Source organism: Scardinius erythrophthalmus, assembly GCF_964197995.2.
Source record: "Scardinius erythrophthalmus genome assembly, chromosome: 7".
Classification (NCBI taxonomy): Eukaryota; Metazoa; Chordata; class Actinopteri; order Cypriniformes; family Leuciscidae; genus Scardinius; species Scardinius erythrophthalmus.
Window position 1 is genome coordinate 45,123,976 of NC_138227.1, and position 27,527 is coordinate 45,151,502.

General features: G+C 41.8%; 3 protein-coding genes across 5 annotated transcripts in view; 2 read left to right on the top strand and 1 right to left on the bottom strand.

The window, feature by feature from the left end:
- The window catches only part of gfm1 (G elongation factor, mitochondrial 1), a 29,084-nt gene extending 27,804 nt beyond the window's left edge, over positions 1-1,280 (top strand). Inside the window, exon 18 of the mRNA XM_081370773.1 lies at positions 2-1,280. Coding sequence (XP_081226899.1) covers positions 2-133 — 132 coding nt within the window. The 3' untranslated portion in view covers positions 134-1,280. The remainder of the gene's footprint in view (position 1) is intronic.
- The window catches only part of lxn (latexin), a 15,756-nt gene extending 12,653 nt beyond the window's left edge, over positions 1-3,103 (bottom strand). The window contains exons 1-4 of one of the 2 annotated variants that reach the window (XM_081370778.1): positions 2,853-2,964; positions 2,388-2,460; positions 2,133-2,252; positions 1,630-1,984 (exon numbers count right to left, since the gene is read on the bottom strand). In XM_081370778.1, the coding sequence (XP_081226904.1) occupies positions 1,630-1,731 (102 nt within the window). In that variant the 5' untranslated portion in view covers positions 1,732-1,984; positions 2,133-2,252; positions 2,388-2,460; positions 2,853-2,964. Of the gene's footprint in view, positions 1-1,629; positions 1,985-2,132; positions 2,253-2,387; positions 2,461-2,852 lie in introns of both variants that reach the window. The other variant, XM_081370779.1, reaches the window with a different exon arrangement.
- Positions 2,934-27,527, top strand: mfsd1 (major facilitator superfamily domain containing 1). Of its 2 annotated transcripts, XM_081370774.1 has the most exons (17): positions 2,936-3,108; positions 3,337-3,389; positions 3,738-3,850; positions 4,928-4,970; positions 5,622-5,689; positions 5,847-5,955; positions 7,066-7,168; positions 10,671-10,769; positions 10,950-11,061; positions 11,220-11,276; positions 13,295-13,451; positions 14,752-14,849; positions 14,941-15,053; positions 15,391-15,438; positions 15,520-15,571; positions 18,583-18,688; positions 27,155-27,527. In XM_081370774.1, exons 1-17 carry the CDS (start codon positions 2,958-2,960, stop codon positions 27,212-27,214), a joined length of 1,542 nt encoding a protein of 513 aa, XP_081226900.1. In that variant the 5' UTR covers positions 2,936-2,957; the 3' UTR covers positions 27,215-27,527. The 2 variants fall into 2 exon arrangements, with proteins under 2 accessions (XP_081226901.1, XP_081226900.1); XM_081370775.1 differs by lacking the exons at positions 18,583-18,688; positions 27,155-27,527 and adding an exon at positions 16,622-17,728 and having other exon boundaries at positions 2,934-3,108.

The following is a 27,527-nucleotide window of genomic DNA, read 5'->3' on the forward strand; positions in this document are numbered from 1 at the left end:
GGGTAAAGGCGAGTACACCATGGACTACAGCAGATATCAGCCCTGTCTGCCCAGCGTTCAGGAGGATCTGGTCAACAAACACCTGGAGGCCACGGGACAGATGCCCACCAAGAAGAGCAAGTGGAAGAACTGAACACACACACACACACACACAGATCACGGACGTTTGTAACAAGTGAACATGTCGAGAAGGTCACGGGTGATTTGCAGAGATCGGCTCTGGAAGGGTACATTGTAAATGTCTTTGTACAGCAAATAGTTGCAAATGTGGTGATTTAATATAAAATGATGATGATGTTTTAAATCTGTGTGTCTCGAGTCGCATTGGGAACGCCGTAACACCTCACCTAACCTGAGCTATTACACACACACACACGAGAACATGATTCCCTCAGAAACATGAGCCATATGTAGAGAGTGAAGGGATGTTACGCCACATACCCGGGTCAGTTTACACACAGCCAACCTCATAACTTACACTTATCTTTCAGCGGGAATCTTTCGTTGTAATATATTTAAATAAATACATGTGTGATGCATCTCACCGGACAACACACACTGATGAGCCAGAGCAGTGATACCCATCTAATCTACCCTGTCCCCCTGTGGTGAAGATCCAGCTTAATGTTGTTTATGTGTCTATGTGGTGTTTTTAATATGCTTTAAGTCAATCCATGTGTAAATTCATAAGTCGACAGCATTGCTGAGTATTTCCTCCTTAAAACTGCAGTGAACCAAAGACAGTCTCAAACACACGCTTTGAAATCGCTGGTGTTTCTGACGTCACAAACTACCTTGTAACCAATCAGATCAACGTGTGATCGTCAACCAGTGGATCTCTGAGCTGAGTGAGTGAGTGGAGGCGGGGCTCATTTGCATATTCATAGAACCGCGTATACTAAATGAGGCAAGGTGTCGAGTTACAGTCAAGATATTTTAAGGCATGAAGACATTTTTTTCAAGGTAAAAACGTTTAAATATGTCATTTTGATGTTTAAAAATTAGTTTTAAGGGATAAAATGATTGACTACAGGGGGACTTTAATATGTGGCCTTGTTTGGAGATGATCAACAATATTCGCCTCCCCTATGACTACAAAACAATGTTTTGGCTCATTGATGTACATGGAAACAAAATGATACAGAAAAATAAACATTCAGACTTTACAAACACTCTGTTTTTTTGTTCAACCAATCTTTCATATTTACCATCAAACAAACAATAATTCTTGTTCACAATCATAAAAAAACTGATTAAAAGATAAGCATGTCTGTATCCAGTGATCGTGTCACTTCCTGTCTACTGAGATCCCTTCATCTGATTGGCTTATTCGATTCCATGACACTTGAGCTAAAAGAATCAAAATGGCGTCTTAAAGTAGCAGTCAGTGGTCAGTTCTTCCACTTTATTAATGTAATGATAAATAATATTGTAGTAATTAATTGTTCACTTAGTTATCGTATATCATTAGACCATTAGGCTTCCTCAGAAATCATCGCATGACACAAATCAGCCGTCAAAGCTTTCTGGATCACAACAACCCTGAAGATGCTCACGCCAGACAGGAATAACCTCAGCCAACACAGTCACTCGTGGAGAAACAGCACATCGTAATGAGCACTGGTTTACCTGGGGCTGGATCGGCGCTGGGTCCGTGGAGTGAGAGACGGGTAGAGCCACACTGAGCTCAAGCAGAGAGAGAGAGAGAAGCAGCCAGAACACCTCCATCATCCTCAGCCCTGTTTATACAGCTGAGATCAGTTACACAACACTGACGCTCTCCTTACACAGATCCAGAAGACTTCAGCAAACTCTCGCCACGCTTTCACCCAAATCTGCGTGAGCTCAGACACACAGGAATCTCACGACACAAAACATCTCAGAATTCATCAGTCCACTGATGTTTGTGCTGCTGTTTTCCCTCCACAATGATGTCACTTCCTGGAAGATGATGCCAACAAGGAGCTGGCTCAAGTTCAAGAGACTTCACAGGAGAATAAAATGATGGAAAGTGATATTGAGGACACGGATTGCTGACTCAAAGATAATATTTTGTGCTCTGTTTCAGGAAATCATGCATAATAAACAGTAAAGTGATCCACATAGCCATATATCCATACAGGATAACACACCTGGAGGCTGGACCAAAGTGTTTGTGTGGTTGAGGAAATCTGTCCACTTCTTTTACCATGTGTAATGGGCTATTGAAGCTATAGAAGCAGTGCCACTGCTAGCTAGGAAACAACAACATGCTAGCAGCAGATGTAAAGAACATTTAGGAAGAAAAGAAACATTTTCAACACAACAGGGTTGACATGGGATGTTTTACACCATTAGAGTCTTCTAGAAATGATAAAATGAGAGAAAAGTTTATGACTGACACTTACTTTGTTCTTGTAGTTGCTTTCCCTCCAAGGAAATGATGTCACGTCTAGCAGGTCATGTGATTTATGGCATAAACTGGAGTTTGACAGACATAAACTAATTTAATGGTTTTGCGTGTTTATGTATCACAATACTAGTAGCCTACATTTATATATCTGAAATAAAATAAAAAATGTAGGTTACATTCTAAATTAGCGATTCAATTTAGAATGTAACCTTCATTTTGGTCCCACTTAGGTGACCTTAACTAGGCTACTTGCATATAACATTAATAATAATATAATGGTTTTTATTAATCAATTTGGAAAATCATGTGACATGAAAGTTAATTCACTTTTTTTGTGTTTCCAACGGTCATCCGCTTCTGTTCGACGTGTGTCAACAAACTTGTGTTTTTAAACACGAATTTAATTGTGAGAATAACACACACAACACAGATAAATACACGAAATATATAAAACATATACCATGCGGTCAGGAAATGCGAGATTGTCCAAGTTTGAAAAAACGGTAGTGTTCCCTATTGATCACGTGACCCTCAGCTGCCTGTCACATGACTCTGCTAGTTTGAAATGGCAGACAGAGAGGAGCACCGGAGTCTCTTAGATGCAGATGATGAAGATGAGGAAGATGAGGGGTCTCGGCACCTGAGCCCGCTGTGTGACCCGAGGCATCTGCTCCACCGGATCCTGGTGCTGGTCTTCATGTGCTTTCTGGGCTTCGGTAAGAAGAAGAACACAATCAATCCCGACGACGAGTCTCAACACACACACACACACACACCATCCACATATTCATATCCATATCGCGTTATATTCGCATGACAGAGTGTCATTCACAGTCAGAGTACCGTGGACTTACTCTGTTGTTACCGTGTTTGGGCTCAGTGGTGTCAGATTTCATGTGAAAGTGAAACTTACCATGTTTACTGTGTTGTTGTGTCTGTTGCAGGCAGTTACTTCTGTTATGATAATCCAGCTGCGCTTCAGACTCAAGTCATACAGGTGTGTGTGGATTTAGGGTCATGTCCTCTGAGAAAACATTCAGAAATATAAGAAATCCTGTAAGTCTACAGCTACAGTAAGGTAATGTGTGTGTGATGGTCGCTGTTTTTGTATCAGCTCTTTAATACATGGAGAGTTGCAGGGTCACCCTGATTCCCTCCACACAAACCCAATTGGATTTTTCATTGGCATTCGGATTATTGCAGAAAATAATCTCTACCTGAGCCTAGTAGGACTGAGTGTGTAATAAAGCATCAGCTGAAAGAGTGTGTGCTGTCACTGATTGACTGGCGTCTGATCTGATCCTGATGTCTCTCTCTCTCTCTCTCTCTCTCTGTGTGTGTGTAGGATATGAGTCTGAACACGGCCTCCTTCATGCAGTTGTACGCCTGGTACTCGTGGCCCAACGTGTTCCTCTGCTTCCTGGGAGGCTTTCTGTTGGACCGGGTCTTCGGCATCAGGTCCAGTCCAGCACACACTCTCCTCGGCCTCAGACACACTCCCGCTTCACTCATAACATCTCATCACACACACTCTCCTCTGTGGCAAGCCGTTTGAACTTTTATTCATTTCCAGGATATTAATCCTTGATATCAACTATTCAATTTCACTCGTTAAAATGATAGTTATTGATATCAGGAATTATATTTCTACTAGTAACAATGCTAATTCTTGATATCAACAATAACATATAGTTAAAATGATAATTCTTGAAATCAACAATTGAATTTCAACTAGTAAAAACTATAATTCTTGATATCTGTAAATGTATTTTCACTAGTGAAATGTCACCATAGGCTGCCGTTCAAAATCAATTGTTGATATCAAGAATTGATTTCTTAGTTGAAAATCCAGTTTCACATTATCAGAAATAAAATTCTTACTAGTAAAAACCTTTATTTTTGATATCAATAATTCAGTTGTCACTAGTTGAAATGTCTATTCTTGATATCAACAATTGAATTGCTACTAGTGACTCTTTGTATTTCTTACTAGTAGAAATATCATTTTTAATATCAATAATTACATTGTTACTAGCAAAAATGCTAATTCCTGATATCAAGATTTACGTGGTTACTTGTAAAAATGTCTATTCTAGATATCAACAATTAATTTGCTACTAGTAAAAATGTTCATTTTTGATATCTGAAAATGTATTTCTGATATCAATATAATTTCCGATATCTAAAATGGCTTTCTTACTTGTAACAATCACATTCATGATATCAGAAATCAACATTTCACTAGTGAAAATACAATTACAGATATCAAGAATTATAGTTTTTACTAGTGAAAATTGAATTGTTGATATCAAGGATTCATATCCTGGAAATGAATAAAAGTTAAAACGGCTTGCCATTCTCCTCGGCCTCAGACACACTCCCGCTTCACTCATAACGTCTCCTTTATTCATACGTCACACACACTCTCCTCGGCCTCAGACACACTCCCGCTTCACTCGTATCTCATCACATGTGCTGGACTGAGAGTGTGATGCGCTCTTGAATGTCCGCTGACTAACTCTTGTGTTGTTCTAGGCTGGGGACTGTAATCTTTGCTCTGTTTGTGTTAGTGGGGCAGGTAGGTTATCTCTCTCACACACACACACACACGCATTGATAGGGTTGGGAATCGAAAATTGATCAATTCTGGAACCGAATACTTGAGTTCAGGAATCGGATACTTGTTATAAAATAAAAATTATGATTCCTCTTATCGATTTCTTTGTGAGCATTTCAATATGACTCTAAAGCACTGAATCGTGAGACGACTCGCGCTGTGTTCAGCACACACACACACACACACACATGTGTAACTGTACTGTGCAGCTCTTAAAGTGACAGCGCTAATATTCCTGCTGCGTCTCTATAACACTCATCAAACAATAAGAGACAGAGAGAAAATCCACTCGCTCTTGACTGAATCACTTTTGTAACTATATTTATAATGTATATTTTATTTATAAAGTGCAGTGTTATTTTACATGATTAGTTTCTGAACACCTGAATACTGAAAATCTTGAAACTGTTTATTTCAGTCGCTTCTTTGTTCAGTTGTGTCTATTTATTGCGATTGCTCATTTTAAAACGATACTCTACCATATGCATAATCACATGTAAACTGTTCTGCTATTGCTCACATTAGTGATGTCAATCATCCACAACACTCACGCAACCCAGTTTGACTGATGCGCGTGTGTGTGTGTTTATGAGTTGTACGGTTGTTTTGCAGATCATATTCGCGGCCGGCGCTCTGGCCAATCACTTCTGGCTGATGAACTTGGGTCGGTTTGTGTTTGGGTGAGTGTGTCTCCTGATTAAAAGCCTGTGTGTGTGTGTGTGTGTGTGTGTGTGTGTGTGTGTGTGTGTGTGTGTGTGTGTGTGTGTGTGTGTGTGTGTGTGTGTGTGTGTGTGTGTGTGTGTGTGTGTGTGTACGCTGATCCTCTCTGTTGTGCAGCATCGGTGGAGAGTCTCTGGCCGTGGCGCAGAACACGTATGCTGTCAACTGGTTTAAAGGGAAAGAGCTCAACCTGGTGTTCGGCCTGCAGCTCAGCATGGCCAGACTGGTGAGTGTGTGTGAACAGATCAGAGTCGATGTGTTTGTGAATGAGCTTCATTCTTGGGTTTAAAATGATCGTTGACATAAAATGTATCAATGCTCTGTGAACAATTTAGACAATTTACTGGTTATAAATATTTCATACTTGACGTGAATCTGTTCTGCATTTTATTAAAGAAAAATATGTATTCATATCTCTATGACAGTGTCATTATTAAGCGCTGCCCTTCAGAAGTTTGGGTTTCATGAGATCATTTAGTGTTAGTTTTTTTTTAAACACTCACCAAGGCTGCATTTATTTGATCAAAAATACAGTAAACAGTGAAATATTATTCAAATATAAATCATCTGTTCTCTATGTCAATATATAGTAAAGTGTAATTTATTCCTGTGATCAAAGCTGAATGTTCAGCATCATTACTCCAGTCTTCAGTGTCACATGATCCTTCAGAAATCGCTCTAATATGATGATTTGATGATCAAGAAGCATTTATGATTATTATCAGTCCATATTTATGTTGAAACCGTCATAAATTTTATGTTTCAGGATTATTATATGAATATAAAGCTCAAAGCTCAAAAGAAAAACATTTATTATCTTTTGCAGCATTATAATGTCTTTACTGTCACTTTTGATCAATTGAATGCGTCCTTGCATAGTAAAATTATTAATTTATTTAAAGAAAATCTTACTGACCACAAACATTTGAACAGTAGTGTATGTGTGTGTGTGTGTGTGTGTGTGTGTGTGTGTGTGTGTGTGTGTGTGTGTGTGTGTGTGTGTGTGTGTGTGTGTGTGTGTGTGTGTGTGTGTGTGTGTGTGTGTGTGTGTGTGTGTGTGTGTGTGTGTGTGTGTGTGTGTGTGTGTGTGTGTGTGTGTGTGTGTGTGTGTGTGTGTGTGTGTGTGTGTGTGTGTGTATAAAGTCAATTTGGTGGATTATTGTGAAACTTTCGATGAAGTTCTGGTGATAATTCGATGTGTGAAAGATGTGTGAGTTACACGTCCATCCTAAATCAGTGGAGAGGTTTATTTGAGTGTGATCTCAGTGAATATGACTGACGTGTGTGTGTGTGTGTGTGTGTGTGTGTGTGTGTGTGTGTGTGTGTGTGTGTTCAGGGCAGCACGGTGAACATGAACGTGATTGGTTGGGTGTACGGCCGTATTCAGTCTCTGACGGGATCAGCGGGACACTCCACTCTCGGGATCACACTCATGATCGGTGAGTATCAGATATCACAAATATCAGATAAATATATATATATTAGGGCTGTCAATCGATTAAAAATTTTAATCGATTAATCACATGATTGTCATGAGTTAACTCGTGATTAATCGCACATTTTTTTATTTGTTCTAAATGTACCTTAAATGAATACTTTTCAAGTTTGTAATACTCTAATCAACGTGGGCATGGATAAATATGGATGCTTTATGCAAATGTATGTTTATTATTGAAACCATAGTCAACATAGAGCATGAAGACGAGACATGTTTCAAAGGTCATAGATGTTTTTCAAAGAACTTGTTCATGTCTATTAGACACGTGTAGAAAGAACAAAGAAATGGTAAATGGTAAAATGGGAACCAGGTTCCCATTACTTCTCTTTCTTTGCACTGAGCAATTAACACAAACATGTTTAGATTTTTGCATGACAGGGCAGCTCTTCTGAAAATGCTAAATGTACATTTATTATTTATTATTAGGCTACATTATAGTTTGTCTCTCTCTGTGCCCATTTTGATGAAGCTAAATTCTCAATAAAACTGTTTTCATTGGTATATTTTACTGTTTCTGTTGTCAAACAACGGAATGAATATGAAATGGTGACTGAAACGCGACACATTAAGATATAACCAGCTCTCCCTTCCAAGATGTTAATCTGCACAAAAATCCTGATAATCGAGCCGTCGTCTGATGAAATCAAATACACATAAGATAAACACAATATCTGTTTTGCGATTTTGGCTATACTTGCATGTAAAATTAGAGAAGCAACATCATATCTGTGTTTAACTGAATCAAAGCGCTGCTCCTCTCTCCAGCGCGAGACGCAGAGAGAGAGCGAGAGAGAGAGAGGCGCGCGCGCGTGGTACCGGTAGATTCTCAGAAACTAAATAAGGTTTGGGCGCTTTGTTGAAGGGAAAAAATCGCTAAAGGGGTCTGCAATGTCGCTAAGTTGGCAACACTGTGTATCTCCATTTCTCCAACTAGGTTTTGGGCCATAGGTCAAACAGAAAATACGCGCTGCGTTAATCGAGCGTTAAAAAAAATAGTGCCGTTAATATGATTTTGCGTTAACGCGTTATTAACGCGCTAACTTTGACAGCCCTAATATATATATCACAAATATCAGATAAATATATATCGGATATCACAAATATCACTGCGCTTTAAACCTCTTGAGCCTGGAAATGAGTCTGATCTCAACCAGTCACTCTGTTCCTTCGTTAAACATGTTCTCCAGTTGTTTTCAAGCTAGAAAGTGTGAGTTGAGCATCTATAAACTGAGTTCAGCAGATCGTGTCCTGACTCACACACACATCAGATGATCAGTTACACTCACACACACACCCCCTGCTGTGCCTCGTCTTTCACTTCTCCTTCCTCTGCTCACTGAATCTCCAGTGTTTCTTCTCCTCTCTGGAGTAACAGCTCATGTTCCAGATAGACATGTTTTAACCTTGACGAAGGCCTTCCTGCTGAAATACACAACTCTTCTTTTGAAACGAACACCAAGCATAGAAACATTTGCATTGGTGGCGTATGAGAGAGTTTATTTGACTAGTGTGTTTCCCACAGTTTCACTTGTTTATAATGAATGTCACTATAATTTGTTTGTTTCAACGATAGATTTCTTCTTTCCTGTTCAGCTCAGAATATCACATTTAACCCTCTGGGGTCTGGGGTGTTTTTGGGGTCCTTGAGATGTTCTGACATGCCCTGACATTTGTGCTTTTTTCAGTTGCTTATAAACATATTAATGGCAAAGGTGTAAATTCACTCTATATTGCACAAACAGGACTACCATAATATGTGAGCCACATGTTTGTACATGTTTTCATTTTTGAGAGAATAATGTTTATGCATGGTTATCGAAAAAACTAAAAATTAAAGTTTCTGAAATAAGGCCACAACACACATACTAAATATGTGGCAATAAGACTTTTGACTAATGGATGTCGTCGCCTAGGGTTTTTTCTTCAAAATGATGTGAAAATCACCCTGCCTAATCATTCACATAAAACGATACATTGATTTTAGTTTTGTGAAACACTTTTAGTTTGGAAAGCCAATATGCGGATGGGGCGTAAACGCTCCAACAGCATCATGCATATTTAGTAGTTCACACCTGGTGAGACTACGTCCCTGCATACTTAATGAGCCATTCATTCAGGTGTGTCACCTATAGCTAACTTAAATATACAAGCTTCATAAAAATGATCATTCTAGGAGAAAATTTCAGATGGCATTTAGAGGCTTTTGCATCTGAACTCTTCATAAATACACACACACATATATATTACATGCACATACATACTTTATAATCTTTTCAAAACTAGTCAACGTCTTTCATAACTAAAGTATACATTTTATCATACGTATTTCAAAGTAAAGGATTCATTAGTTAGTTGATGACTTTATTTTTGACAAAACACATACAGTATATATTCCTCATCTCAGTATAGCAATAGAGTTTGCTAAAAGCTGTTCATTCAATACAGCAGTATTTGAAAATCGATCATATTTAGTAAAATTACATTTTATATTTGCATTTATGTCAAAACCTAGACACTTTTAAACATCAAAAGGACATTTATTAATATGTATTCGTGTCAAAATGACAAATAAACAGATTTTCCTATTCAATTTTGCATGGAAACGCTTCCAAGACGCTTGCGTGTCGCGTGAAAAATAGGCGTTGGTTCTATTTCTAGAATGCACGCGTTTTCCACGCGGCTCGTGCCGCGCCTGAGATGCGCGTCTCACACAGGCAGTGTGCAAACTCTAAACTGTTAACATGGGAGCCGAAATAAAAACGGACACGCCACGCAGCTGAGACGCTTACGCCACGCATCCAGTGTTTCACCGGCCTTATCCAGCGGATGTGGGCGTTTCACAGGTTTGTATGGATCGCCTCACATTTGCGTTTGAATAGCGCGCGGTCTCCGTAGGCGGAGACACATTACAACTTAATTAGCTGAGATGAGAACGACTGACATCTCTCTCTTTACATACATATTATATAAACTGTGAATATTTGTTTTTTATAAAAATTACTTCATTTAAAAGAAGAGAATTCAAGCTTCATGCCTGTGTGTCTGTATGCCTGTTTGACTGAGTATTCGCTGAGTTACAGTTCGTTTTCGGACGCGTTTCAGAATTAACTTCACTGACGGAGAGTAGGCAGAACTCGCATCATGTTTATTTTTCTTTATTTGGCGAAAAGCACATTTTTATTATGAGCATACACAAAAAAAATACAAACTAAACAGGATCGATTGATGTATAACACAAGCATATAAGATAAAAATGTATATTTTTTTTTTTTTCACTCATACGGAAAAAAACGAGCCTATCGCACCTGCGCGATAGCCGACCCCAGGGGGTTAAAGGATTTCTCGTGGAATGAGAGGAACTGAAATGCTCAAAAGTTTACACCCTTAAGATTATAGATAACAGCTGAGTGTGTGTGTGTGACGGTCTCTGTGTGTGTGTGCAGCGGCGTCCACGTGTCTGTTCTCGCTCACGTGCGCTCTGATTCTGGGGTTCCTGGACAGACGGGCAGAGAAGATCCTAAAGAAGGAGCAGGGCAAAACCGGTGAGATGATCCTGACTGTGATCTCAGAGAATCCAGCACTTCAGCAGAGTGTGTTTTACAGAAGTGTGTGTGTGTGTGTGTGTGTGTGTGTGTGTGTGTGTGTGTGTGTGTGTGTGTGTGTGTGTGTGTGTGTGTGTGTGTGTGTGTGTGTGTGTGTGTGTGTGTGTGTGGCTCGTGTAGGGGAAATCATCAAGCTGACTGACGTCAAGGACTTTCCCTTCTCTCTCTGGCTCATCTTCATCATCTGTGTGGCGTATTACGTGGCCATCTTCCCCTTTATTGGACTGGGCCAGTGAGTTTCTGTCCAGCTGAATATTCATATAAACAAAAATCAAGAGTAAACCATTTAAAATGAGTGTAAAACTTGACATAAACAGAAGAGAATCATCTGCACATCATTATGATGAGATTACGATGGATGGGTTTGAATGATGTTGTCTTTACAAACAGAGTTTTCTTCATCGAGAAGTTCGACTTCACAACTGTCCAGGCCAGAGCCATCAACAGGTACACACACACACACAAACACACACACACACACACACACACACACACACACACACACACACACACACACAAACACACACACACACACACACACACACACACACACACACACACACACACAGACAGATGTTCACAAGTCTTTATCACGAGTCTGAGTCAAGTCTGGCGTCTCTATCTCTGGAGTCTGAGTCAAGTCTGCAGTCTTTATCAGTGGAATCTGAGTCAAGTCTGGAGTCTTTATCAGTGGAGTCTGAGTCAAGTCTGAAGTCTTTATCACTTGAGTCTGAGTCAAGTCTGGAGTCTTTATTACTGGAGTCTGAGTCAAGTCTGCAGTCTTTATCACTGGAGTCTGAGTCAAGTCTGCAGTCTTTATCACTGGAGTCTGACTCAAGTCTGGAGTCTTTATCACTGGAGTCTGAGTCAAGTCTGCAGTCTTTATCACTGGAGTCTGAGTCAATTCGGGAGTCTTTATCACTGCTGTCTGAGTCAAGTCTGCAGTCTTTATCACTGGAGTCTGAGTCTAGTCTGGAGTCTTTATCACTGCTGTCTGAGTTGAGTCTGAAGTCTTTATCACTGGAGTCTGACTCAAGTCTGCAGTCTTTATCACTGGAGTCTGACTCAAGTCTGCAGTCTTTATCACTGGAGTCTGACTCAAGTCTGGAGTCTTTATCACTGGAGTCTGAGTCAAGTCTGAAGTCTTTATCACTGGAATCCGAGTCAAGTCTTGAGTCTTTATCACTGGAGTCTGAGTCAAGTCGGGAGTCTTTATCACTGGAGTCTGAGTCAAGTCGGGAGTCTTTATCAGTGGAGTCTGAGTCAAGTCTGAAGTCTTTATCACTTGAGTCTGAGTCAAGTCTGGAGTCTTTATTACTGGAGTCTGAGTCAAGTCTGCAGTCTTTATCACTGGAGTCTGAGTCAAGTCTGCAGTCTTTATCACTGGAGTCTGAGTCAAGTCTGCAGTCTTTATCACTGGAGTCTGACTCAAGTCTGGAGTCTTTATCACTGGAGTCTGAGTCAAGTCTGCAGTCTTTATCACTGGAGTCTGAGTCAATTCGGGAGTCTTTATCACTGCTGTCTGAGTCAAGTCTGCAGTCTTTATCACTGGAGTCTGAGTCTAGTCTGGAGTCTTTATCACTGCTGTCTGAGTTGAGTCTGAAGTCTTTATCACTGGAGTCTGACTCAAGTCTGCAGTCTTTATCACTGGAGTCTGACTCAAGTCTGCAGTCTTTATCACTGGAGTCTGACTCAAGTCTGGAGTCTTTATCACTGGAGTCTGAGTCAAGTCTGAAGTCTTTATCACTGGAATCCGAGTCAAGTCTTGAGTCTTTATCACTGGAGTCTGAGTCAAGTCGGGAGTCTTTATCACTGGAGTCTGAGTCAAGTCGGGAGTCTTTATCACTGGAGTCTGAGTCAAGTCTGAAGTCTTTATCACTGGAATCCGAGTCAAGTCGGGAGTCTTTATCACTGGAGTCTGAGTCAAGTCTGCAGTCTTTATCACTGCTGTCTGAGTTAAGTCTGAAGTCTTTATCACTGGAGTCTGAGTCTAATCTGGAGTCTTTATCACTGGAGTCTGAGTCTAATCTGGAGTCTTTATCACTGGAGTCTGAGTCTAATCTGGAGTCTTTATCACTGGAGTCTGAGTCTAATCTGGAGTCTTTATCACTGGAGTCTGAGTCTAATCTGGAGTCTTTATCACTGGAGTCTGAGTCTAATCTGAGTTTACAGCAGTAAACTCAGTGATGTCAGTCACTGGACATGATGTTTAAAAGCTTCGCTGCTTTCCTTCATCCACCCAGATCTGGAGAAGCGCTTTAGTTTCACTGTCTGTCAGATCTTTTACTGTAGCGTTACTGTAATCGGTCCAGAGCAGTCGTGTTAACGGTAATGCTGCAGCTTCTAATTCACCTAGTGATTTACCCCGTTCACACACAAGCTCAAAACAGTGCAGTCACAGTCATTTTTATTAGCTTTAGCGACTGAAAGTGCATGTGTGACACCGTTGGTCTTTAACTGTGCAGTATCGTGTACATCATCTCGGCGCCGGCGTCTCCTCTGCTGGGGTTTCTGGTGGACCGGACCGGGCATAACGTGCTCTGGGTTCTGCTGGCCGTCGTCACCACACTCCTCTCTCACATGATGCTGGCCTTCACCTTCTGGAACCCCTGGATCGCCATGGTAACCTGACGCCGTGTGTGTGTGTGTGTGTGTGTGTGTGTGTGTCTGTCCGATGAGCCCCTAGGTCCTGAATCTTGTTAATTTTTACAGCAAATTTTGATTTAGTTTGTCAAATTTTAGTCATCTGAATTTTTTTAGTTTAGTGTCTGATGACCCCTCAGGACTTTAACCCTGTGTGTGTGTGTGTGTGTGTGTGTGTGTGTCTGATGACCCCTCAGGACTTTAACCCTGTGTGTGTGTGTATGTGTGTATGTGTCTGATGACCCCTCAGGACTTTAACCCTGTGTGTGTGTGTGTGTGTATGTGTGTGTATGTGTGTGTGTGTGTGTGTGTGTGTGTGTGTGTGTGTCTGATGACCCCTCAGGACTTTAACCCTGTGTGTGTGTGTCTGATGACCCCTCAGGACTTTAACCCTGTGTGTGTGTGTGTGTGTGTGTATGTGTCTGATGACCCCTCAGGACTTTAACCCTGTGTGTGTGTGTGTGTGTGTGTGTGTGTGTGTGTGTGTGTGTCTGATGACCCCTCAGGACTTTAACCCTGTGTGTGTGTGTGTGTGTCTGATGACCCCTCAGGACTTTAACCCTGTGTGTGTGTGTGTGTGTGTGTGTGTGTGTGTGTGTGTGTGTGTGTGTGTGTGTGTGTGTGTGTCTGATGACCCCTCAGGACTTTAACCCTGTGTGTGTGTGTCTGATGACCCCTCAGGACTTTAACCCTGTGTGTGTGTGTGTATGTGTCTGATGACCCCTCAGGACTTTAACCCTGTGTGTGTGTGTGTGTGTGTGTGTGTGTGTGTGTGTGTGTGTGTGTGTGTGTGTGTGTCTGATGACCCCTCAGGACTTTAACCCTGTGTGTGTGTGTGTGTGTGTGTGTGTGTGTGTGTGTGTCTGATGATCCCTCAGGACTTTAACCCTGTGTGTGTGTGTGTGTGTGTGTGTGTGTGTGTGTCTGATGACCCCTCAGGACTTTAACCCTGTGTGTGTGTGTGTGTGTGTGTGTGTGTGTGTGTGTGTGTGTGTGTGTGTGTGTGTCTGATGACCCCTCAGGACTTTAACCCTGTGTGTGTGTGTGTGTCAGTGTCTCCTAGGCCTGTCGTACTCTCTGCTGGCCTGTGTGTGTGTGTCCGATGACCCATCAGGTCTTTAACCCTGTGTGTGTGTGTGTGTGTGTGTGTGTGTGTGTGTGTGTCAGTGTCTCCTAGGCCTGTCGTACTCTCTGCTGGCCTGTGTGTGTGTCCGATGACCCATCAGGTCTTTAACCCTGTGTGTGTGTGTGTGTGTGTGTGTGTGTGTGTGTGTGTCAGTGTCTCCTAGGCCTGTCGTACTCTCTGCTGGCCTGTGCGCTGTGGCCCATGGTGGCGTTTGTGGTGCCGGAGCATCAGCTGGGAACGGCGTACGGATTGTAAGTCTCTCCTCTGATGTTCCTCACCCTCTGCTGAAGATCATGCAGCTGTTTCTGACGCTCTGGTGTGTGTGTGTGTGTGTGTGTGCAGCATGCAGTCCATCCAGAACCTGGGTCTGGCCCTCATGTCGATGGCTGCGGGAAGCATCCTGGATAACAAGGGTTACCTCTTCCTCGAGGTCTTCTTCATCGCCTGCCTGTGCCGTGAGTCTCTGCACACTAGAGCTGCCAAAACGGCTGAAAAGCTCAATTCGAATTTCTTTCTTTAATATTAGCAAAATTCTAATTATATTCATATTCTAAAGGCAATACTTTAAAAAAAGTACTGTATTGTCTCCAATGCCCACAAGAGGGCGCAATATGAGTCCAAAAGCTGGACTCACACCACTAATGTGATATCTCATGTTCTTGTTTTTCTTGCTCTGTTCAGAACAGTAGTATAATTATTTCGATTAGACTGTGTGTTCTGGCCCGTGTTGTGTAGTTTCTGTCATCCTGTGCTTCCTGAAGTGTGTGTGTGATGATGTGCTGTGTGTTTCAGTGGCTCTGCTCGCTGTGGTGGTGCTGTATCTGTATGATTATTACACAGGTAAGCTCAGCGCTCGCTCCTGATGAACTCGGCCTGTGACGGGCCTTCATTCTCACACACTTCCTCTGCTTCTGTCCTCAGAGGGAGAGCTGAACCTGTCCGCCTCGACACGAGCCCAGCGACTCAAATCTGAGTGAGTACACACCTGTCCTTCACCTCAGACAGCGGCGACAGCTCGTATCTGGACTCCTCAGTGTCAGGAAAGAGCTTTCGTTAGCCAGAAACATCCACACACACACTGAAGCGTTGCTGGAACAGAAACTGTGGAAGAAAAGTCAGGGTGAATCTCACAGTCTGTCGAGAACACACGTCATTCATATGTCAGCCTGAACAGTTGGATTGTGTGTTTAACCCCCAACTTCTCATTTTAAGTGTGACTCGAGTGTCCAGATATTGTTTGGCGCTGCTGTGTGTTTCTACAGTGAATCCAAGAACAGTCCAGACTTTTAAATAGGGCTGTAGCTATCGACTATTTTAGTAATCGAGCAATCTACCATTTATTCTATCGAGTAATCTGATCAAATAAATTAGTGTTAAAAAAAACAGATCCAAGTGAACAACAGCCTTTAAAATGACTTAAAATACAAATATATAATAACAAAGCAATAATAGAATAATATACCGTCTGCCTCTCTCTGTGATAAGACACATCAGCACACAGAAGTTATGTTAAGCACTCGGCTGACGTTGTGAAGTGAGTTTGGAGTAAAAACGTTATTAAACATTGTCTTTTTTTGGACAACAGGTTTATGAACTCGACGTGTGTTGCTTTTTCAAACGCATGTTCTAAGCCACTCGCATTTACCACTGATCACAGAGCTGCTCTTCACTAACACACTGGGCATATATCTGTTTCGTTAATAATCGATTATAATAATCCTTCATATTCGCACTGAGCCAAATCGTGATGAATCGTGCAGCCCTAATCATGGGCCTGTTATAAAAATGCTGCTTAATATTTTCTTTTAGCAGCCGCACATATAATCCCACAATCACTCTGTCAATGCCAGCTAACCCGTAAACACAAGATGGCCGCTGCGCTGAGAGAAGTGTTGCTGGACATGTTTCATTCAGGACTGTGTTTTTACGTCTAACTCTGTGTGTGTGAAAACTGTTCGTTTGCTGTGAGCGTTTGGTTTACTCGTGTGTGTGTGTGTGTGTGTGTGTGTGTGTTGTGTTTCAGGTGACGGCTCTTCTGCACTGCGTCCTTCACCTTCACTGAACACTTTCACATCAGCCACAATCCTTTAGATGAGCACCGGACAGATGGACACACAACACCCGCACTACTAGAACGCATTTTACATGATCTTGTGACATTATTCTCAAATTCTTGTTTCTGTAATGCGAAAAAAACTATTTTTAATATACAATTTTAATAGCTACCTTCCCTGTAATTACCCTGTGATTACCCTATGATTTTAACTCATGATTTTAATAACGAAACTGTGCCAGGGTAGGATTATTTTAATCACTGTATTATTGTAGTAATGGGTTAATTGTAATGAAAATAATGTCACAAGGTACTCTTGATGTATTCTTCCCCCTTTTCTTTCTTTCTCTCTTTCTTTCTTTTTCATTTCGGGACGAAACATGAGGCACGTTTCTTCATGAGGTCCAGCCGATGTCTCAGGGAAGCATCTCGAACATTATAAACGTCGAAGAGCTTTCTGTGTCTAGAGGCCGATTCAGGGTCCATGACTCCACACGGGACCACTGACCAGTTCTCACTCGCTCTGGAGTCGAACCGCTTTAGCACTGAAGCAGAGACTGGTTCTGACGACTGCTGAGTGATCCTGTGCTCCACTGGACTCTGGGTTCACTTCATCATGGTCCACTCAGACTGGAAGCTGCTCCTGTCTTTACTTGGCTTATTTGTGTTGTACTTACAGTTTTAATCATTTCTATAATTCTGGTTTGTTTGCACAGTAACATGGGATTCACTTGATTGATTTTATCCCCAAAGAACTGACTATTTACCGCCTGTTTATCAAGATTAACTGTCTTTGGGCCGGGTCACACAGAACGCGTTTGTGCTGTTAAAAATGTGAGACGAAAAAAAAGACACGTTTTTTTAAAGTTGAACTTCTTTTAACTTGAGCGCCGTGTTTCTAGAATGCCGTGTAATGAGCGCAACGGTTAAAGACGTCCGTCTAGTGCGTTTACATTGAAAAACAATGGAAAAGTGTCGCAGTGGAATGGAGAAACGCGTTCTGTGTGAACGGCCCCTTACTCGGAGATATTGTAAATGGCATTTCATATTGACTTAAAAGCATTTTTGTTTTTTGAAGAGTTGTCATAATTTTTTATTTCTTTGTAATTTACTTCAGTCATAAAACTCTAGATGGCGCAGGCTGACGGTCCTTTACATGCAATCTGCAAGCAGTGACATCATTACGGCATGGCACAAGCTGATTGGCTCAGCTGATCCTGCAGCCAATGAGATGCTTGCTCAGCATGTCAATAGTCTGGTTGAGTGTTCGCTGTTCCTCTGAAGCCCTCCTCCTCCCCAGCTCCACCTGCCTAGATCTGACATGGCACTGATGAATGTCTATTAATGCTGCAGATCTTACAGTGTGGATCTATTAGCAGTAGCGAGTCCAAACTTAATAATCTAGTCCCGCAAGACCAAATACATTCACATGGCCAGATATTGTTAAAACTATTTATAGAGTTTACATGATTCAAATATATAATCTATGTACAATTACATTTTGAAAGCGATATATTTTTCTTCAAAATATAGTGGAGTATGAACACATTTTTTTTACCTTATGTTTTCTATCAGAAGTATTTGGGTTGAAATCTGAAATATGATCAAAGATCTCCAGCGCAGCTCGTGATGATGGTGTTTGAGTCTGAGCGCTGCAGTGCAGCCCCGACACTATCGACTGTCTCCACTCTCAATCTGGCACTGACTCTCAGGATGATAATAAAAACATGAGATGTACTCTTTTGTTTTTTTAGTGTGTGTGTGTGTGCGCATGTGTGTGGCAGATGTCAGTGTAGTGAAACTTCAGTTTTGTCTCAGGTGTGTGTGTGTGTGTGTGTGTGTGTGTGTGTGTGTGTGTGTGTGTGTGTGTGTGTGTGTGTGTGTGAGTGAGTAGCAGATGTCAGTGTAGTGACACTGCAGTTTTGTCTCAGGGATGTCCAGCGTGTCCATCAGGAGGCTGTGGAGGATCAAGAGCATCTGAAGCCTCTGTCCCCGTTCGGTCTGCGCAACCGCTATCTGTCCAGATTGGGCGTGCAGGTAACAGAGAAAACACACACTCACACATCTGGGCGTGCAGGTAACAGAAAACACACACTCACACATCTGGGCGTGCAGGTAACAGAAAACACACACTCACACATCTGGGCGTGTGGGCAACAGAGAAAACACACACATCTGGGCCTTTAGGTAACAGAGAAAACACACACACACACACATCTGGGCCTGCAGGTAACAGAGAAAACACACACACACACACACACATCTGGGCGTGCAGGTAACAGAAAACACACACATCTGGGCCTGCAGGTAACAGAGAAAACACACACACACATCTGGGCATGCAGGTAACAGAGAAAACACACATTTGGACCTGCAGGTAACAGAAAACACACACACACACATCTGGGCGTGCAGGTAACAGAGAAAACACACAGAAATATCCGATGCTTCTGTACAAACACTTTTCACAGGGTTCGTACAAGGTGCTTAAAATGCTTGAATTGACACAACAAACATTAATCATAAATAACATTACAGTAAATGGTTATTAGATTGTCTTATAATGTAGAAGTATTCAAAAAGACAATAATATGCTCTTAAAGAAAATATATGGAAACGATATGACTAAGAATGAGCTGTAGCACACATTATATGAATCAAAAATTCTATATAAACCATAATAATAATAATAAAGGTAAATAATTTTTCCTTACAGAGCAAACAATCAAGTTGCCATTACTTAACAACAATTGCAATGCAAAACCAAAATGTAATGTTAAAGGAGGACTCCGGTCAATTTTAACATTGAGCTCATTTTTTCTGTACACATACAGTACCTGTATTTACTTACTGTTTTCGGTTGAAGTCCACAGTAGTCGAGCTCGGGCGCATGATCGTACGTACTAAAGCTATGCGCGTGAACTCGACAATCGACTTCAACCGAAAACAGGATGTAAACACAGGTATGTGCGCTGGCTGAATTAACATCATTTTTATTAATATCTTTCACATCTACTGCAGTCAGATTCACCCACGTTCACTCTGAAGGAATCACTCACATGACCTGTGCACTTGTAATGACACATCAAGGATGTTAAGAGGCTAAAAGCAGGTTTAGTACTTGCCCCATTGAAGTCAACAGGGTGCAAATTTTAAAAAGAGGATAACACGGTGTAGGCAACACCGATTTTTGTCGTTGTTCTCTGTATTGACAGCACTCCAAATTTACAAAAAAATGAGCTCAATGTTAAAATTGACCGGAGTTCTCCTTTAACTGTATGCGTGGCAAACAGACGGTAAACAAAAAGTGCTGAGTCATTCAGGCAAACAGTAAACGGTCGTTTATCCTTACAAACATATACACATAAACACACGTGTGTAAATATGATAGTACTCACAATAATTCTGCACGCACAAATCCACCAAAGCAAGAGTCATGGTAAATGGTTTGTGGCAATGAAGGATCTAGCCGCCCATCAAAGAGATTTGGGGTAATTGGGTCTGGGTCAACCACATCAGAGGAGACATAACCTAGGGGCTTGGAATTCAAGATTCCCTCAATTTCAATAAAGATGTTGTTGATCATTTCCTTAGTCACAATCTGGGCATTGAGGGTGGCATTTAAGGCTGTCTTTATGGAACGCATCTCCCTTTCCCAGGTACCTCCAAAGTGCGGTGCATTAGGGGGGTTGAAGATTAACTTAATCTGGTGCACAGCCAGGTGAGTTTGCAATGAAGGGTGCATGGTTTGAAAGTGGAGTTCTCGCTCACCTAAAATTAGTCCCTTGGTCGGACAGTAATTCAGCAGGCTTGACTCGGCGAGAAAAGTCTAGACTGGTCAAGACTACAAAGTGGACTGCTCTAGTAGTTAAACATTTAAATAGGATCCCCATCTCTTTTTGTTGCGGCAACCTTTTTTAACTAAGATAAATCCAAAGCTGTCTATTTCAGTAGAGAAGAATGCAGTGCACTGCAAACAGAGGCGGGCAGGAGTTAGATCTGCCATCCGAGGAAGGACTGGGTGAGCTCTCCATCTCTGGCACTCCAGACAGGCACGTTGCTCTTTCCAAACAGGTGATGTGCACTTCTTTGTCAAGTTCAGGTGCCAGCATTGCTAAACAGCTTGATGATGATACTGATTTACCAACAGTAAGACTGGAAAACTCTCTCGATGAGCAGCTCATAGGACCTCCAATTCTGCTTTTTAATCAGTTTCAGCCATAGGACTTTGTGAATCAGATACGTTTGCCTTGTGTAGGTACTCTGCAGTGGCCTTCACTATATCTGTGAAACGCTCCAGTAGGGTCTTTCCCCTTGTGATGTCATCAGCTGGGTTGTTCAAGGAGTCAACATAACGCCAGTTTCTGGTATTAGTCAGATCCTAGATCTCAGCAACTCGTGTCCCTACAAATACCTTGAAGCGGCCAGGATCAGACTGGAGCCAGTTAAGAACAGTCGTTGAGTCTGTCCACAGGATAATCTAGGCAACGTACACTGTTAGTTCCCTCTGCAACACTCGGGCAAGTTGAGCACCAGTGAGGGCGGCAGACAGCTCCAGCCTGGGCATTAAAAGTTGTTTTTTGGGAGCTACTTGCGATTGGGCAGTAATGAATGCCACCTCAACTTGGCCGTGTGGATCCTCAGCACGCAGATATACAACACACCTGTAGGCCCGCTCTGAAGCATCACAGAAGATGTGGACTTCATTGTTGCAGCTGGGGTGGTCTAGTTTGAGGCTTACATAATAGCGAGGCAAACTGAGTTTTTCTAGATGTTGGAGTTCGCTTTTCCAAGCTTCAAGAATAACACCAGGGAGCAGTGGGTCATCCCATTCTCTCTTATTATTCCACAACAGTTGAACGAATCTTGGCCCTTGTTGTGAAAGGGGGGATGAACCCAAATGGGACATACTGGCTGTCCAGCACCCTGTAGATATTTCTCATTGTTGTAGGGCTTGCTTCTTGCAAATGGGATTTGTATGTCAGGGGGATCTGACCTACACCTCCAGCGTAGTCCCAGAGCGGGTACCTGTGGGTCCATTTGACTTTGGTTAAGCCAATGGTCACTATCTTGGGACAGTATTTCTGGGGGAAGATGCCTTATGAAATCTAAGATGTTACTTGCCCATTACCTTATTTTAAAGCCTCCACTAGCCAGTAGATCTCTCAGCTTGTTGAGCTGATTTAGGGGAAGAGAAGCTCTGGAGCCAATTGTCCAGCTAAAAGTGTCTTCCAAAAGCATCTTGCACATCATCTCCTTCTTGACTGTAATCAGTGACGTGCCTCTAAAGTGCATATGTTGCACAGCATGGGGAGCAAGTTGTCCCAAATGGCAGGACTTGCCATTCGTATACAATAGGAGGGTTGTCTCTGCATATCACGCAACAGGAACCGTAAGAGTGGTCTGTCCTCGGGAGTAGCCCCGCCTGATGAAACAAACCTTTAATGTCACTGCTGACAGCTGTGGAATGTTCTCTGAATCACAGCAGGACGCCTAGCAGAGAAGAGCTTAAATTGGGACCAGGCAGAATCAATTCATTACAATTGTTTGCTTGATGGGTAAAGGAACAGTTGAACACAATTCGTTTTTTTCGGTCACCATATGATGCGGGATGAACCATGACTCTCTAGATCAGTGGTTCCCAAACCTGTCCTGAAGGCCCCCCAACACTGCATGTTTTCTTTGTCTTCCTAATCAAACACACCTGATTCAACTCATCAGCTCATTAACCCATGTGATAATGAGCTGATGAGTTGAATCTGGTGTGTTTGATTAGGGAGACAAAGAAAACGTGCAGTGTTGGGTGTCCTTCAGGACAGGTTTGGGAACCACTGCTCTAGATGACTCCCACATTTCTTGACTCACTTTTGTGGTGTATCCAGCCTGTTCAAGCATGGTCTGGATCCCGGAGGAGGTGTTTCTCTGTACTCCACAGATTGGCAAGGACTGAAGTTGGTGAGGCAGACAAAGTTGGCATGGACTGCACCCTTATTTAAGGTGTGGCATATCGCTGAACTCCGTTTATGTTCAATCGAACTGTCTTCGCCTGCAAGAGTTCCATTGCAGTCTGATCCTGTCGAGACCTTGTCACCAGCTTTTCACTCTTGTATGCAAGATGTCGAGCTGCCAAAGCTTTTCCACATTGTGATGCAGCTCAGCTGATGGGGAGAGTGTTGTGGTGAACAAACATGTTTGGGTTCCATTCTGCTGTGGTAAGCACTTAGTTGGGCCTTGAAGTGTCCAGCCGAGTCTTGTCTTAACCACCACGTGCCCCCCAGGTGGGCCTAACCGTACTGGCTGGATTGGGGTTATTAAAGGGATAGTTCACCCAAAAATGCAAATTAGCCCATGATTTACTCACCCTCAAGCCATCCTAGGTGTATATGACATACTACTTTCAGACGAATACAATCAGAGTTATATTAAAAATGTATTAATGGCTTGCACTTTTTCAACAACAATATATGTGAAATTAGTGTGTAATTTTATCGATAAAACAATCTTTGCACACAAAATCAACGTTGCAACCCGTCTGATAAAGATATAGAGCCATTTTGCATGGCAATGAGCTTGATATTGCTCATATAAATATCCAAGTATATGCAGAGGTGGGCTGTCAAGGCCTTCTCTGCTGGCCCTGTCAAAATCTAAAATATATTTTTTCATTTTTCCGATTATATTTCCAGAAAGAATATGGTTACTTTTTTTGAGGCTGAGCTGGATTTTCCATATGTCATCTAAACGCATTACAACTCCGTGGACCAGCACTAGTAGTACAGCTAGCCTTCCGATGAAGCTGCCATTTTCCATTTGATCATAACTTTGACTGATGTGTATCATTAGCCAATCAAGTTTTGATGCGCAGTGACAGAACGCCCCAGGGGCTCAGCGACGTGTCGGCGCCAGCCCCCGCTGATGTCATCAACCGTTGTGAGCGGGGTGTGAGCGATGTCAGTGCACTGAGCCGCTGCCTTCACACCTCTTACCGATCCCGTTTTCGATCTCCTTCGTGTGTCTTTTTCAAGGCATTCGTTTGGAGAGAAGAAAGAGATCATTTCAAAAGGAAGATCTACACCTGAGCCGGATGGGCTGACCAAGGCCGGAAAAGGTTTTGTGCGACTCTTCACAGAGGGTAACTACGACCGTTATGACAGGCTAACAGCTAGCACTGAGCGGAAAAGCTATTTTGCTGGCCGTGTTTGCTTTTTAATACCAGTGAGGGAACATGGAACAGCATGGGTTTTAACAGCCTTAATAGCTTCAAGCATCCGAGCGTCATCCGAGGCATCCAAGCGTCACCTCACAGCGGTGGCACATTTGAAGACCTTTGGTGAGTCCAGGGTGGATTTGCAGCTGGATGACCAGCGGAGACGAGAGACAAGCCTGCACAATGAGAGAGTGAAGAAAAACTGAGACATACTGTTTCATATTTTTGGGACAGCAAGAATTGTCTTTCAGGGGACATGACGAGGGGAATGAGTCGATGAATCAAGGTAATTACTTGGAGTTACTGTCTCTGCTATCAGAATACGATGCTGACTTGCGACACCACCTTGCCATGGCCACCGTTTTAATGGGAACATAGGGAAAAATTCAGAGCGATCTCATAAATGCTGAGGTGTTAAATGATTCCATCAAAAAAGAGATTAACAACACAAAGTTTGTCGCAGTTATGGTGGATGAGGCCACCGATTGCAGCAACACTGCACAGCTGTCATTTGTACTCCGGTACTCCGAGTAAAAGAAAGATTTTTAAAGTTTGAGGATGTCACAGAAAAAAAAAATGAGCTCATGATCTAGCAGCTTCAGTACTTGAAGTGTTGGGCAGCTACGATTGCAAAACAGTGGCACAGTGTTACGACGGAGCCGCTGTAATGGCATCCGGACTTAATGGGGTACAGGCGCGCGTAAAAGAAGACATTGAATTGAATTTTGAATCTCGTGATGAATTTTGCGAGAGGCGGCTGCCGCGGGTCTCTCAGGTGAGATGGGACTTTAACTCCAGGTTGGTGGGCACGGTCCATGACAAAAGAGCTGAGCTGGTCAAGCTTTTCAAGGATTTTGACCATGAAACGGTACATTGTGCATCACAATTGAAAAGCTTTGACTTCTGTTTTTGTCTTTCTTTTTGCTTTCATCAACATTTTTGACTTCGCTGATGTACTCTTCGAAATACTGCAAAATAAGAGCTTAGATGCGCAATTCAGTCTGGCCAGAATAGCAGATTTTTGCCAGATTCTTGAAGATGAGCGTGGAAAATTTGATGCCATCTATGAGAGGACAGCCGAGCGCAGGCAGAGGTGCGTAAAACCTGTACGGCTGTACAGACAGCTACACACAGCGCTAATCGACAGCATCATCACACAAATCAGCAGTCGATTTGAGGATCACAAGTGACTACTGTTTGTTGCATTGCTGGATGCACAGCTGTTTGCAAAGTTCAAGCAGACATTTCCCGAAGCAGAGCTCAGGAGCCTGGATGAGAGCTACGGCGCACAGTTTGACCTGGGCAGACTCAGAGCTGAGCTCAAAGTGATGGACAGCATGACAAACTTCAGGGAAAGAGTCCAAGTGACCTACTGACATTTCTGAGGAGCACGGGGCTTGCAGTCAGCATGTCAAAGCTTTACGCCCTCACATGCTTGATCGTGACCATACCAGTGTCCACCAGTGAGCGATCTTTCTCAGCTCTCAAGCGCATCAAAACGAACTCAACGTTTACTGAAGGCCCTGACTGAAACCCCACGGTATATGAAACGGCAGGGACGTCGTTAGGCCTATTTTAGGGGGGCTGAAGCTACCCCAAAATGTTCCTAAGCCCCCCTAAATGGTAATAAGAACAACAATAACAATTCGATTTATCAATAACCATATTCTCGTTCATATTTAGACGCAACAAATTATATATATCCAGCTACAAAAAAATAGCCGAAAAGTCGGAAGTTGGACAGAAGTACAAAGTCGTAACAGCTGCCACCTCTCACGCATTCACCGTGAGACTCACGCAATTGACACTTTTCACACGCTCTCACGCCACACATCCATTTTCTCACGCACAGAAAAATCGCGAAGCAAAGAGGACACGGAGACCGACAGACTAGACAGAGCAGGTTACTGTATGATATAAAAGAATCTCAGATTCTGTCAATTTTATTACAAAATTCAAACAATAAATTCCGTTTTAAATCCCTACCGCACGTGAACCGATCATTTCTACTAGCTAATAGTAAATAAACACGAACACTGTTGAAAGATACAGTAGTAGGCTACAACTTACCGAAATGTATATTCCTCATACATAATTTCAATGAATCAGTGTTTTTCATCAGCGTGAAGAGGTCAATAACATAGCTGGAGAACAATTATGTCACATTTACCTCAGGAAAGCCATTTAATGAACATAATCTAGGCTATAGCACGTAGTTGGCAAGAAAAAAAAGAGCTATAGAAAGTATTTTGCTAAATATGTGTTCTATATTACATATTTATTATATTTTTATATCATTAGGCTATATAAAGTTGTTGTTATATTATAATAAAAAAAAACGCATTATATTTATGTGAGTTATTTTTAACCTTAAATAATACTACCAGCTGATAGGGCTGTCTGTATGTCTACAGCATTAGATGAGTTGTTTTTTTCTTGAGAAAAATTAACGCCTATCTTGAGTACCTAATATTTATCCAGATGAGTCAATATTAAATCAAATTACAATAATTTAATTGAATTGAAATAATAAAAAAGCGTAGCTTACCAGAAATTGTACCATGCACCATAAAATTTACATATTATTTTACACTTATGCTATAAAGCCTGAAATGGGCACTTTTTGTGACAGCAACCCGATCATTTTTGATCAAAGGTGTGGCTTAACTTCAGAATTTGAACTAAAATCAGTATTCTTGTGATTGCGCTGAACATTTCTGACTAAGTTCAACAAACATTAAATTATAAACTAAAAAAAATATATTGGTGTGATGGGGTTGAGACTAGGGTAACAGGGTTGAAGAGACAAATACAGCTAAACATATACATAGTTGTTTTTTACTCAAATTCACTGTAAGATTTTCTATAAACGCAAATTACCCCCCCCCCCCCGTCTTCCAATCCTAGTGACGTCCCTGTGAAACAGCTTTCATTCAGAGTTGCCACAGTCATTTCTTGTGTTGCACTTTATTTGTACCATTGTTTTATTAGTTTATTTTTGTTTATCTATTTACCTTTTTTTAATTTAAATGATAATAATGATATTGTTTGATAAGGGGATCTCTAATTGTAGTCCTTGAAAACCTAAAAGTAGTGCTTGAAAAGTCCTGGAATTTCATTTTACAGTATCTGTACGAACCCTGTTTTCAGGATTGATTTGTCACACAAACCTCCAGCTATAGGACGCACCCTAACAAACACTAGCGACCATGAATATACAGTATTATTTCTAATTGTACATAAATCCTATAATGCTCATCACATTCTTTGAAAGTCATTGGTTGTTCTGTCAACAGATGCCGGACCACTGCTGCCCACATCTGTCTTCACTGGCCTACAGGAGTCTGCTCAAATGAGTGTGTGTGTGTGTGTCTCTGTGTGTGCCACTGCAACATGTGGCGCATCACTGCTGCTAGAAATAAAATACTTGTATTATTAAACCTTTATTGTTGCGTGCATTTTGGATGTTTGATTAAAATCCAGCAAAAGCCCTTCATTACATGAGTTTGTTTTGTCTCACTCATATCCTTGTACAAAATTCACCAATTTAAATGACTAGAACGTCTCTTCATTTCATTAGTACTTTCGGTTTTTGTTTTTACTGTTTAGGGGTTTCCAAAACCTCCTTAAATTCTGCACATTTTATTAAGATAATGTACTGTACCATTT

Coding starts and splice junctions, on each gene's coding strand:
- mfsd1 (XM_081370774.1), top strand. CDS start 2,958: ATGGCAGACAGAGAGGAGCACCGGAGTCTCTTAGATGCAGATGATGAA. Junction 10,770..10,949: donor GAAGGAGCAGGGCAAAACCG/GTGAGATGATCC, acceptor TGGCTCGTGTAG/GGGAAATCATCAAGCTGACT. Junction 13,452..14,751: donor GGAACCCCTGGATCGCCATG/GTAACCTGACGC, acceptor TGTGTGTGTCAG/TGTCTCCTAGGCCTGTCGTA.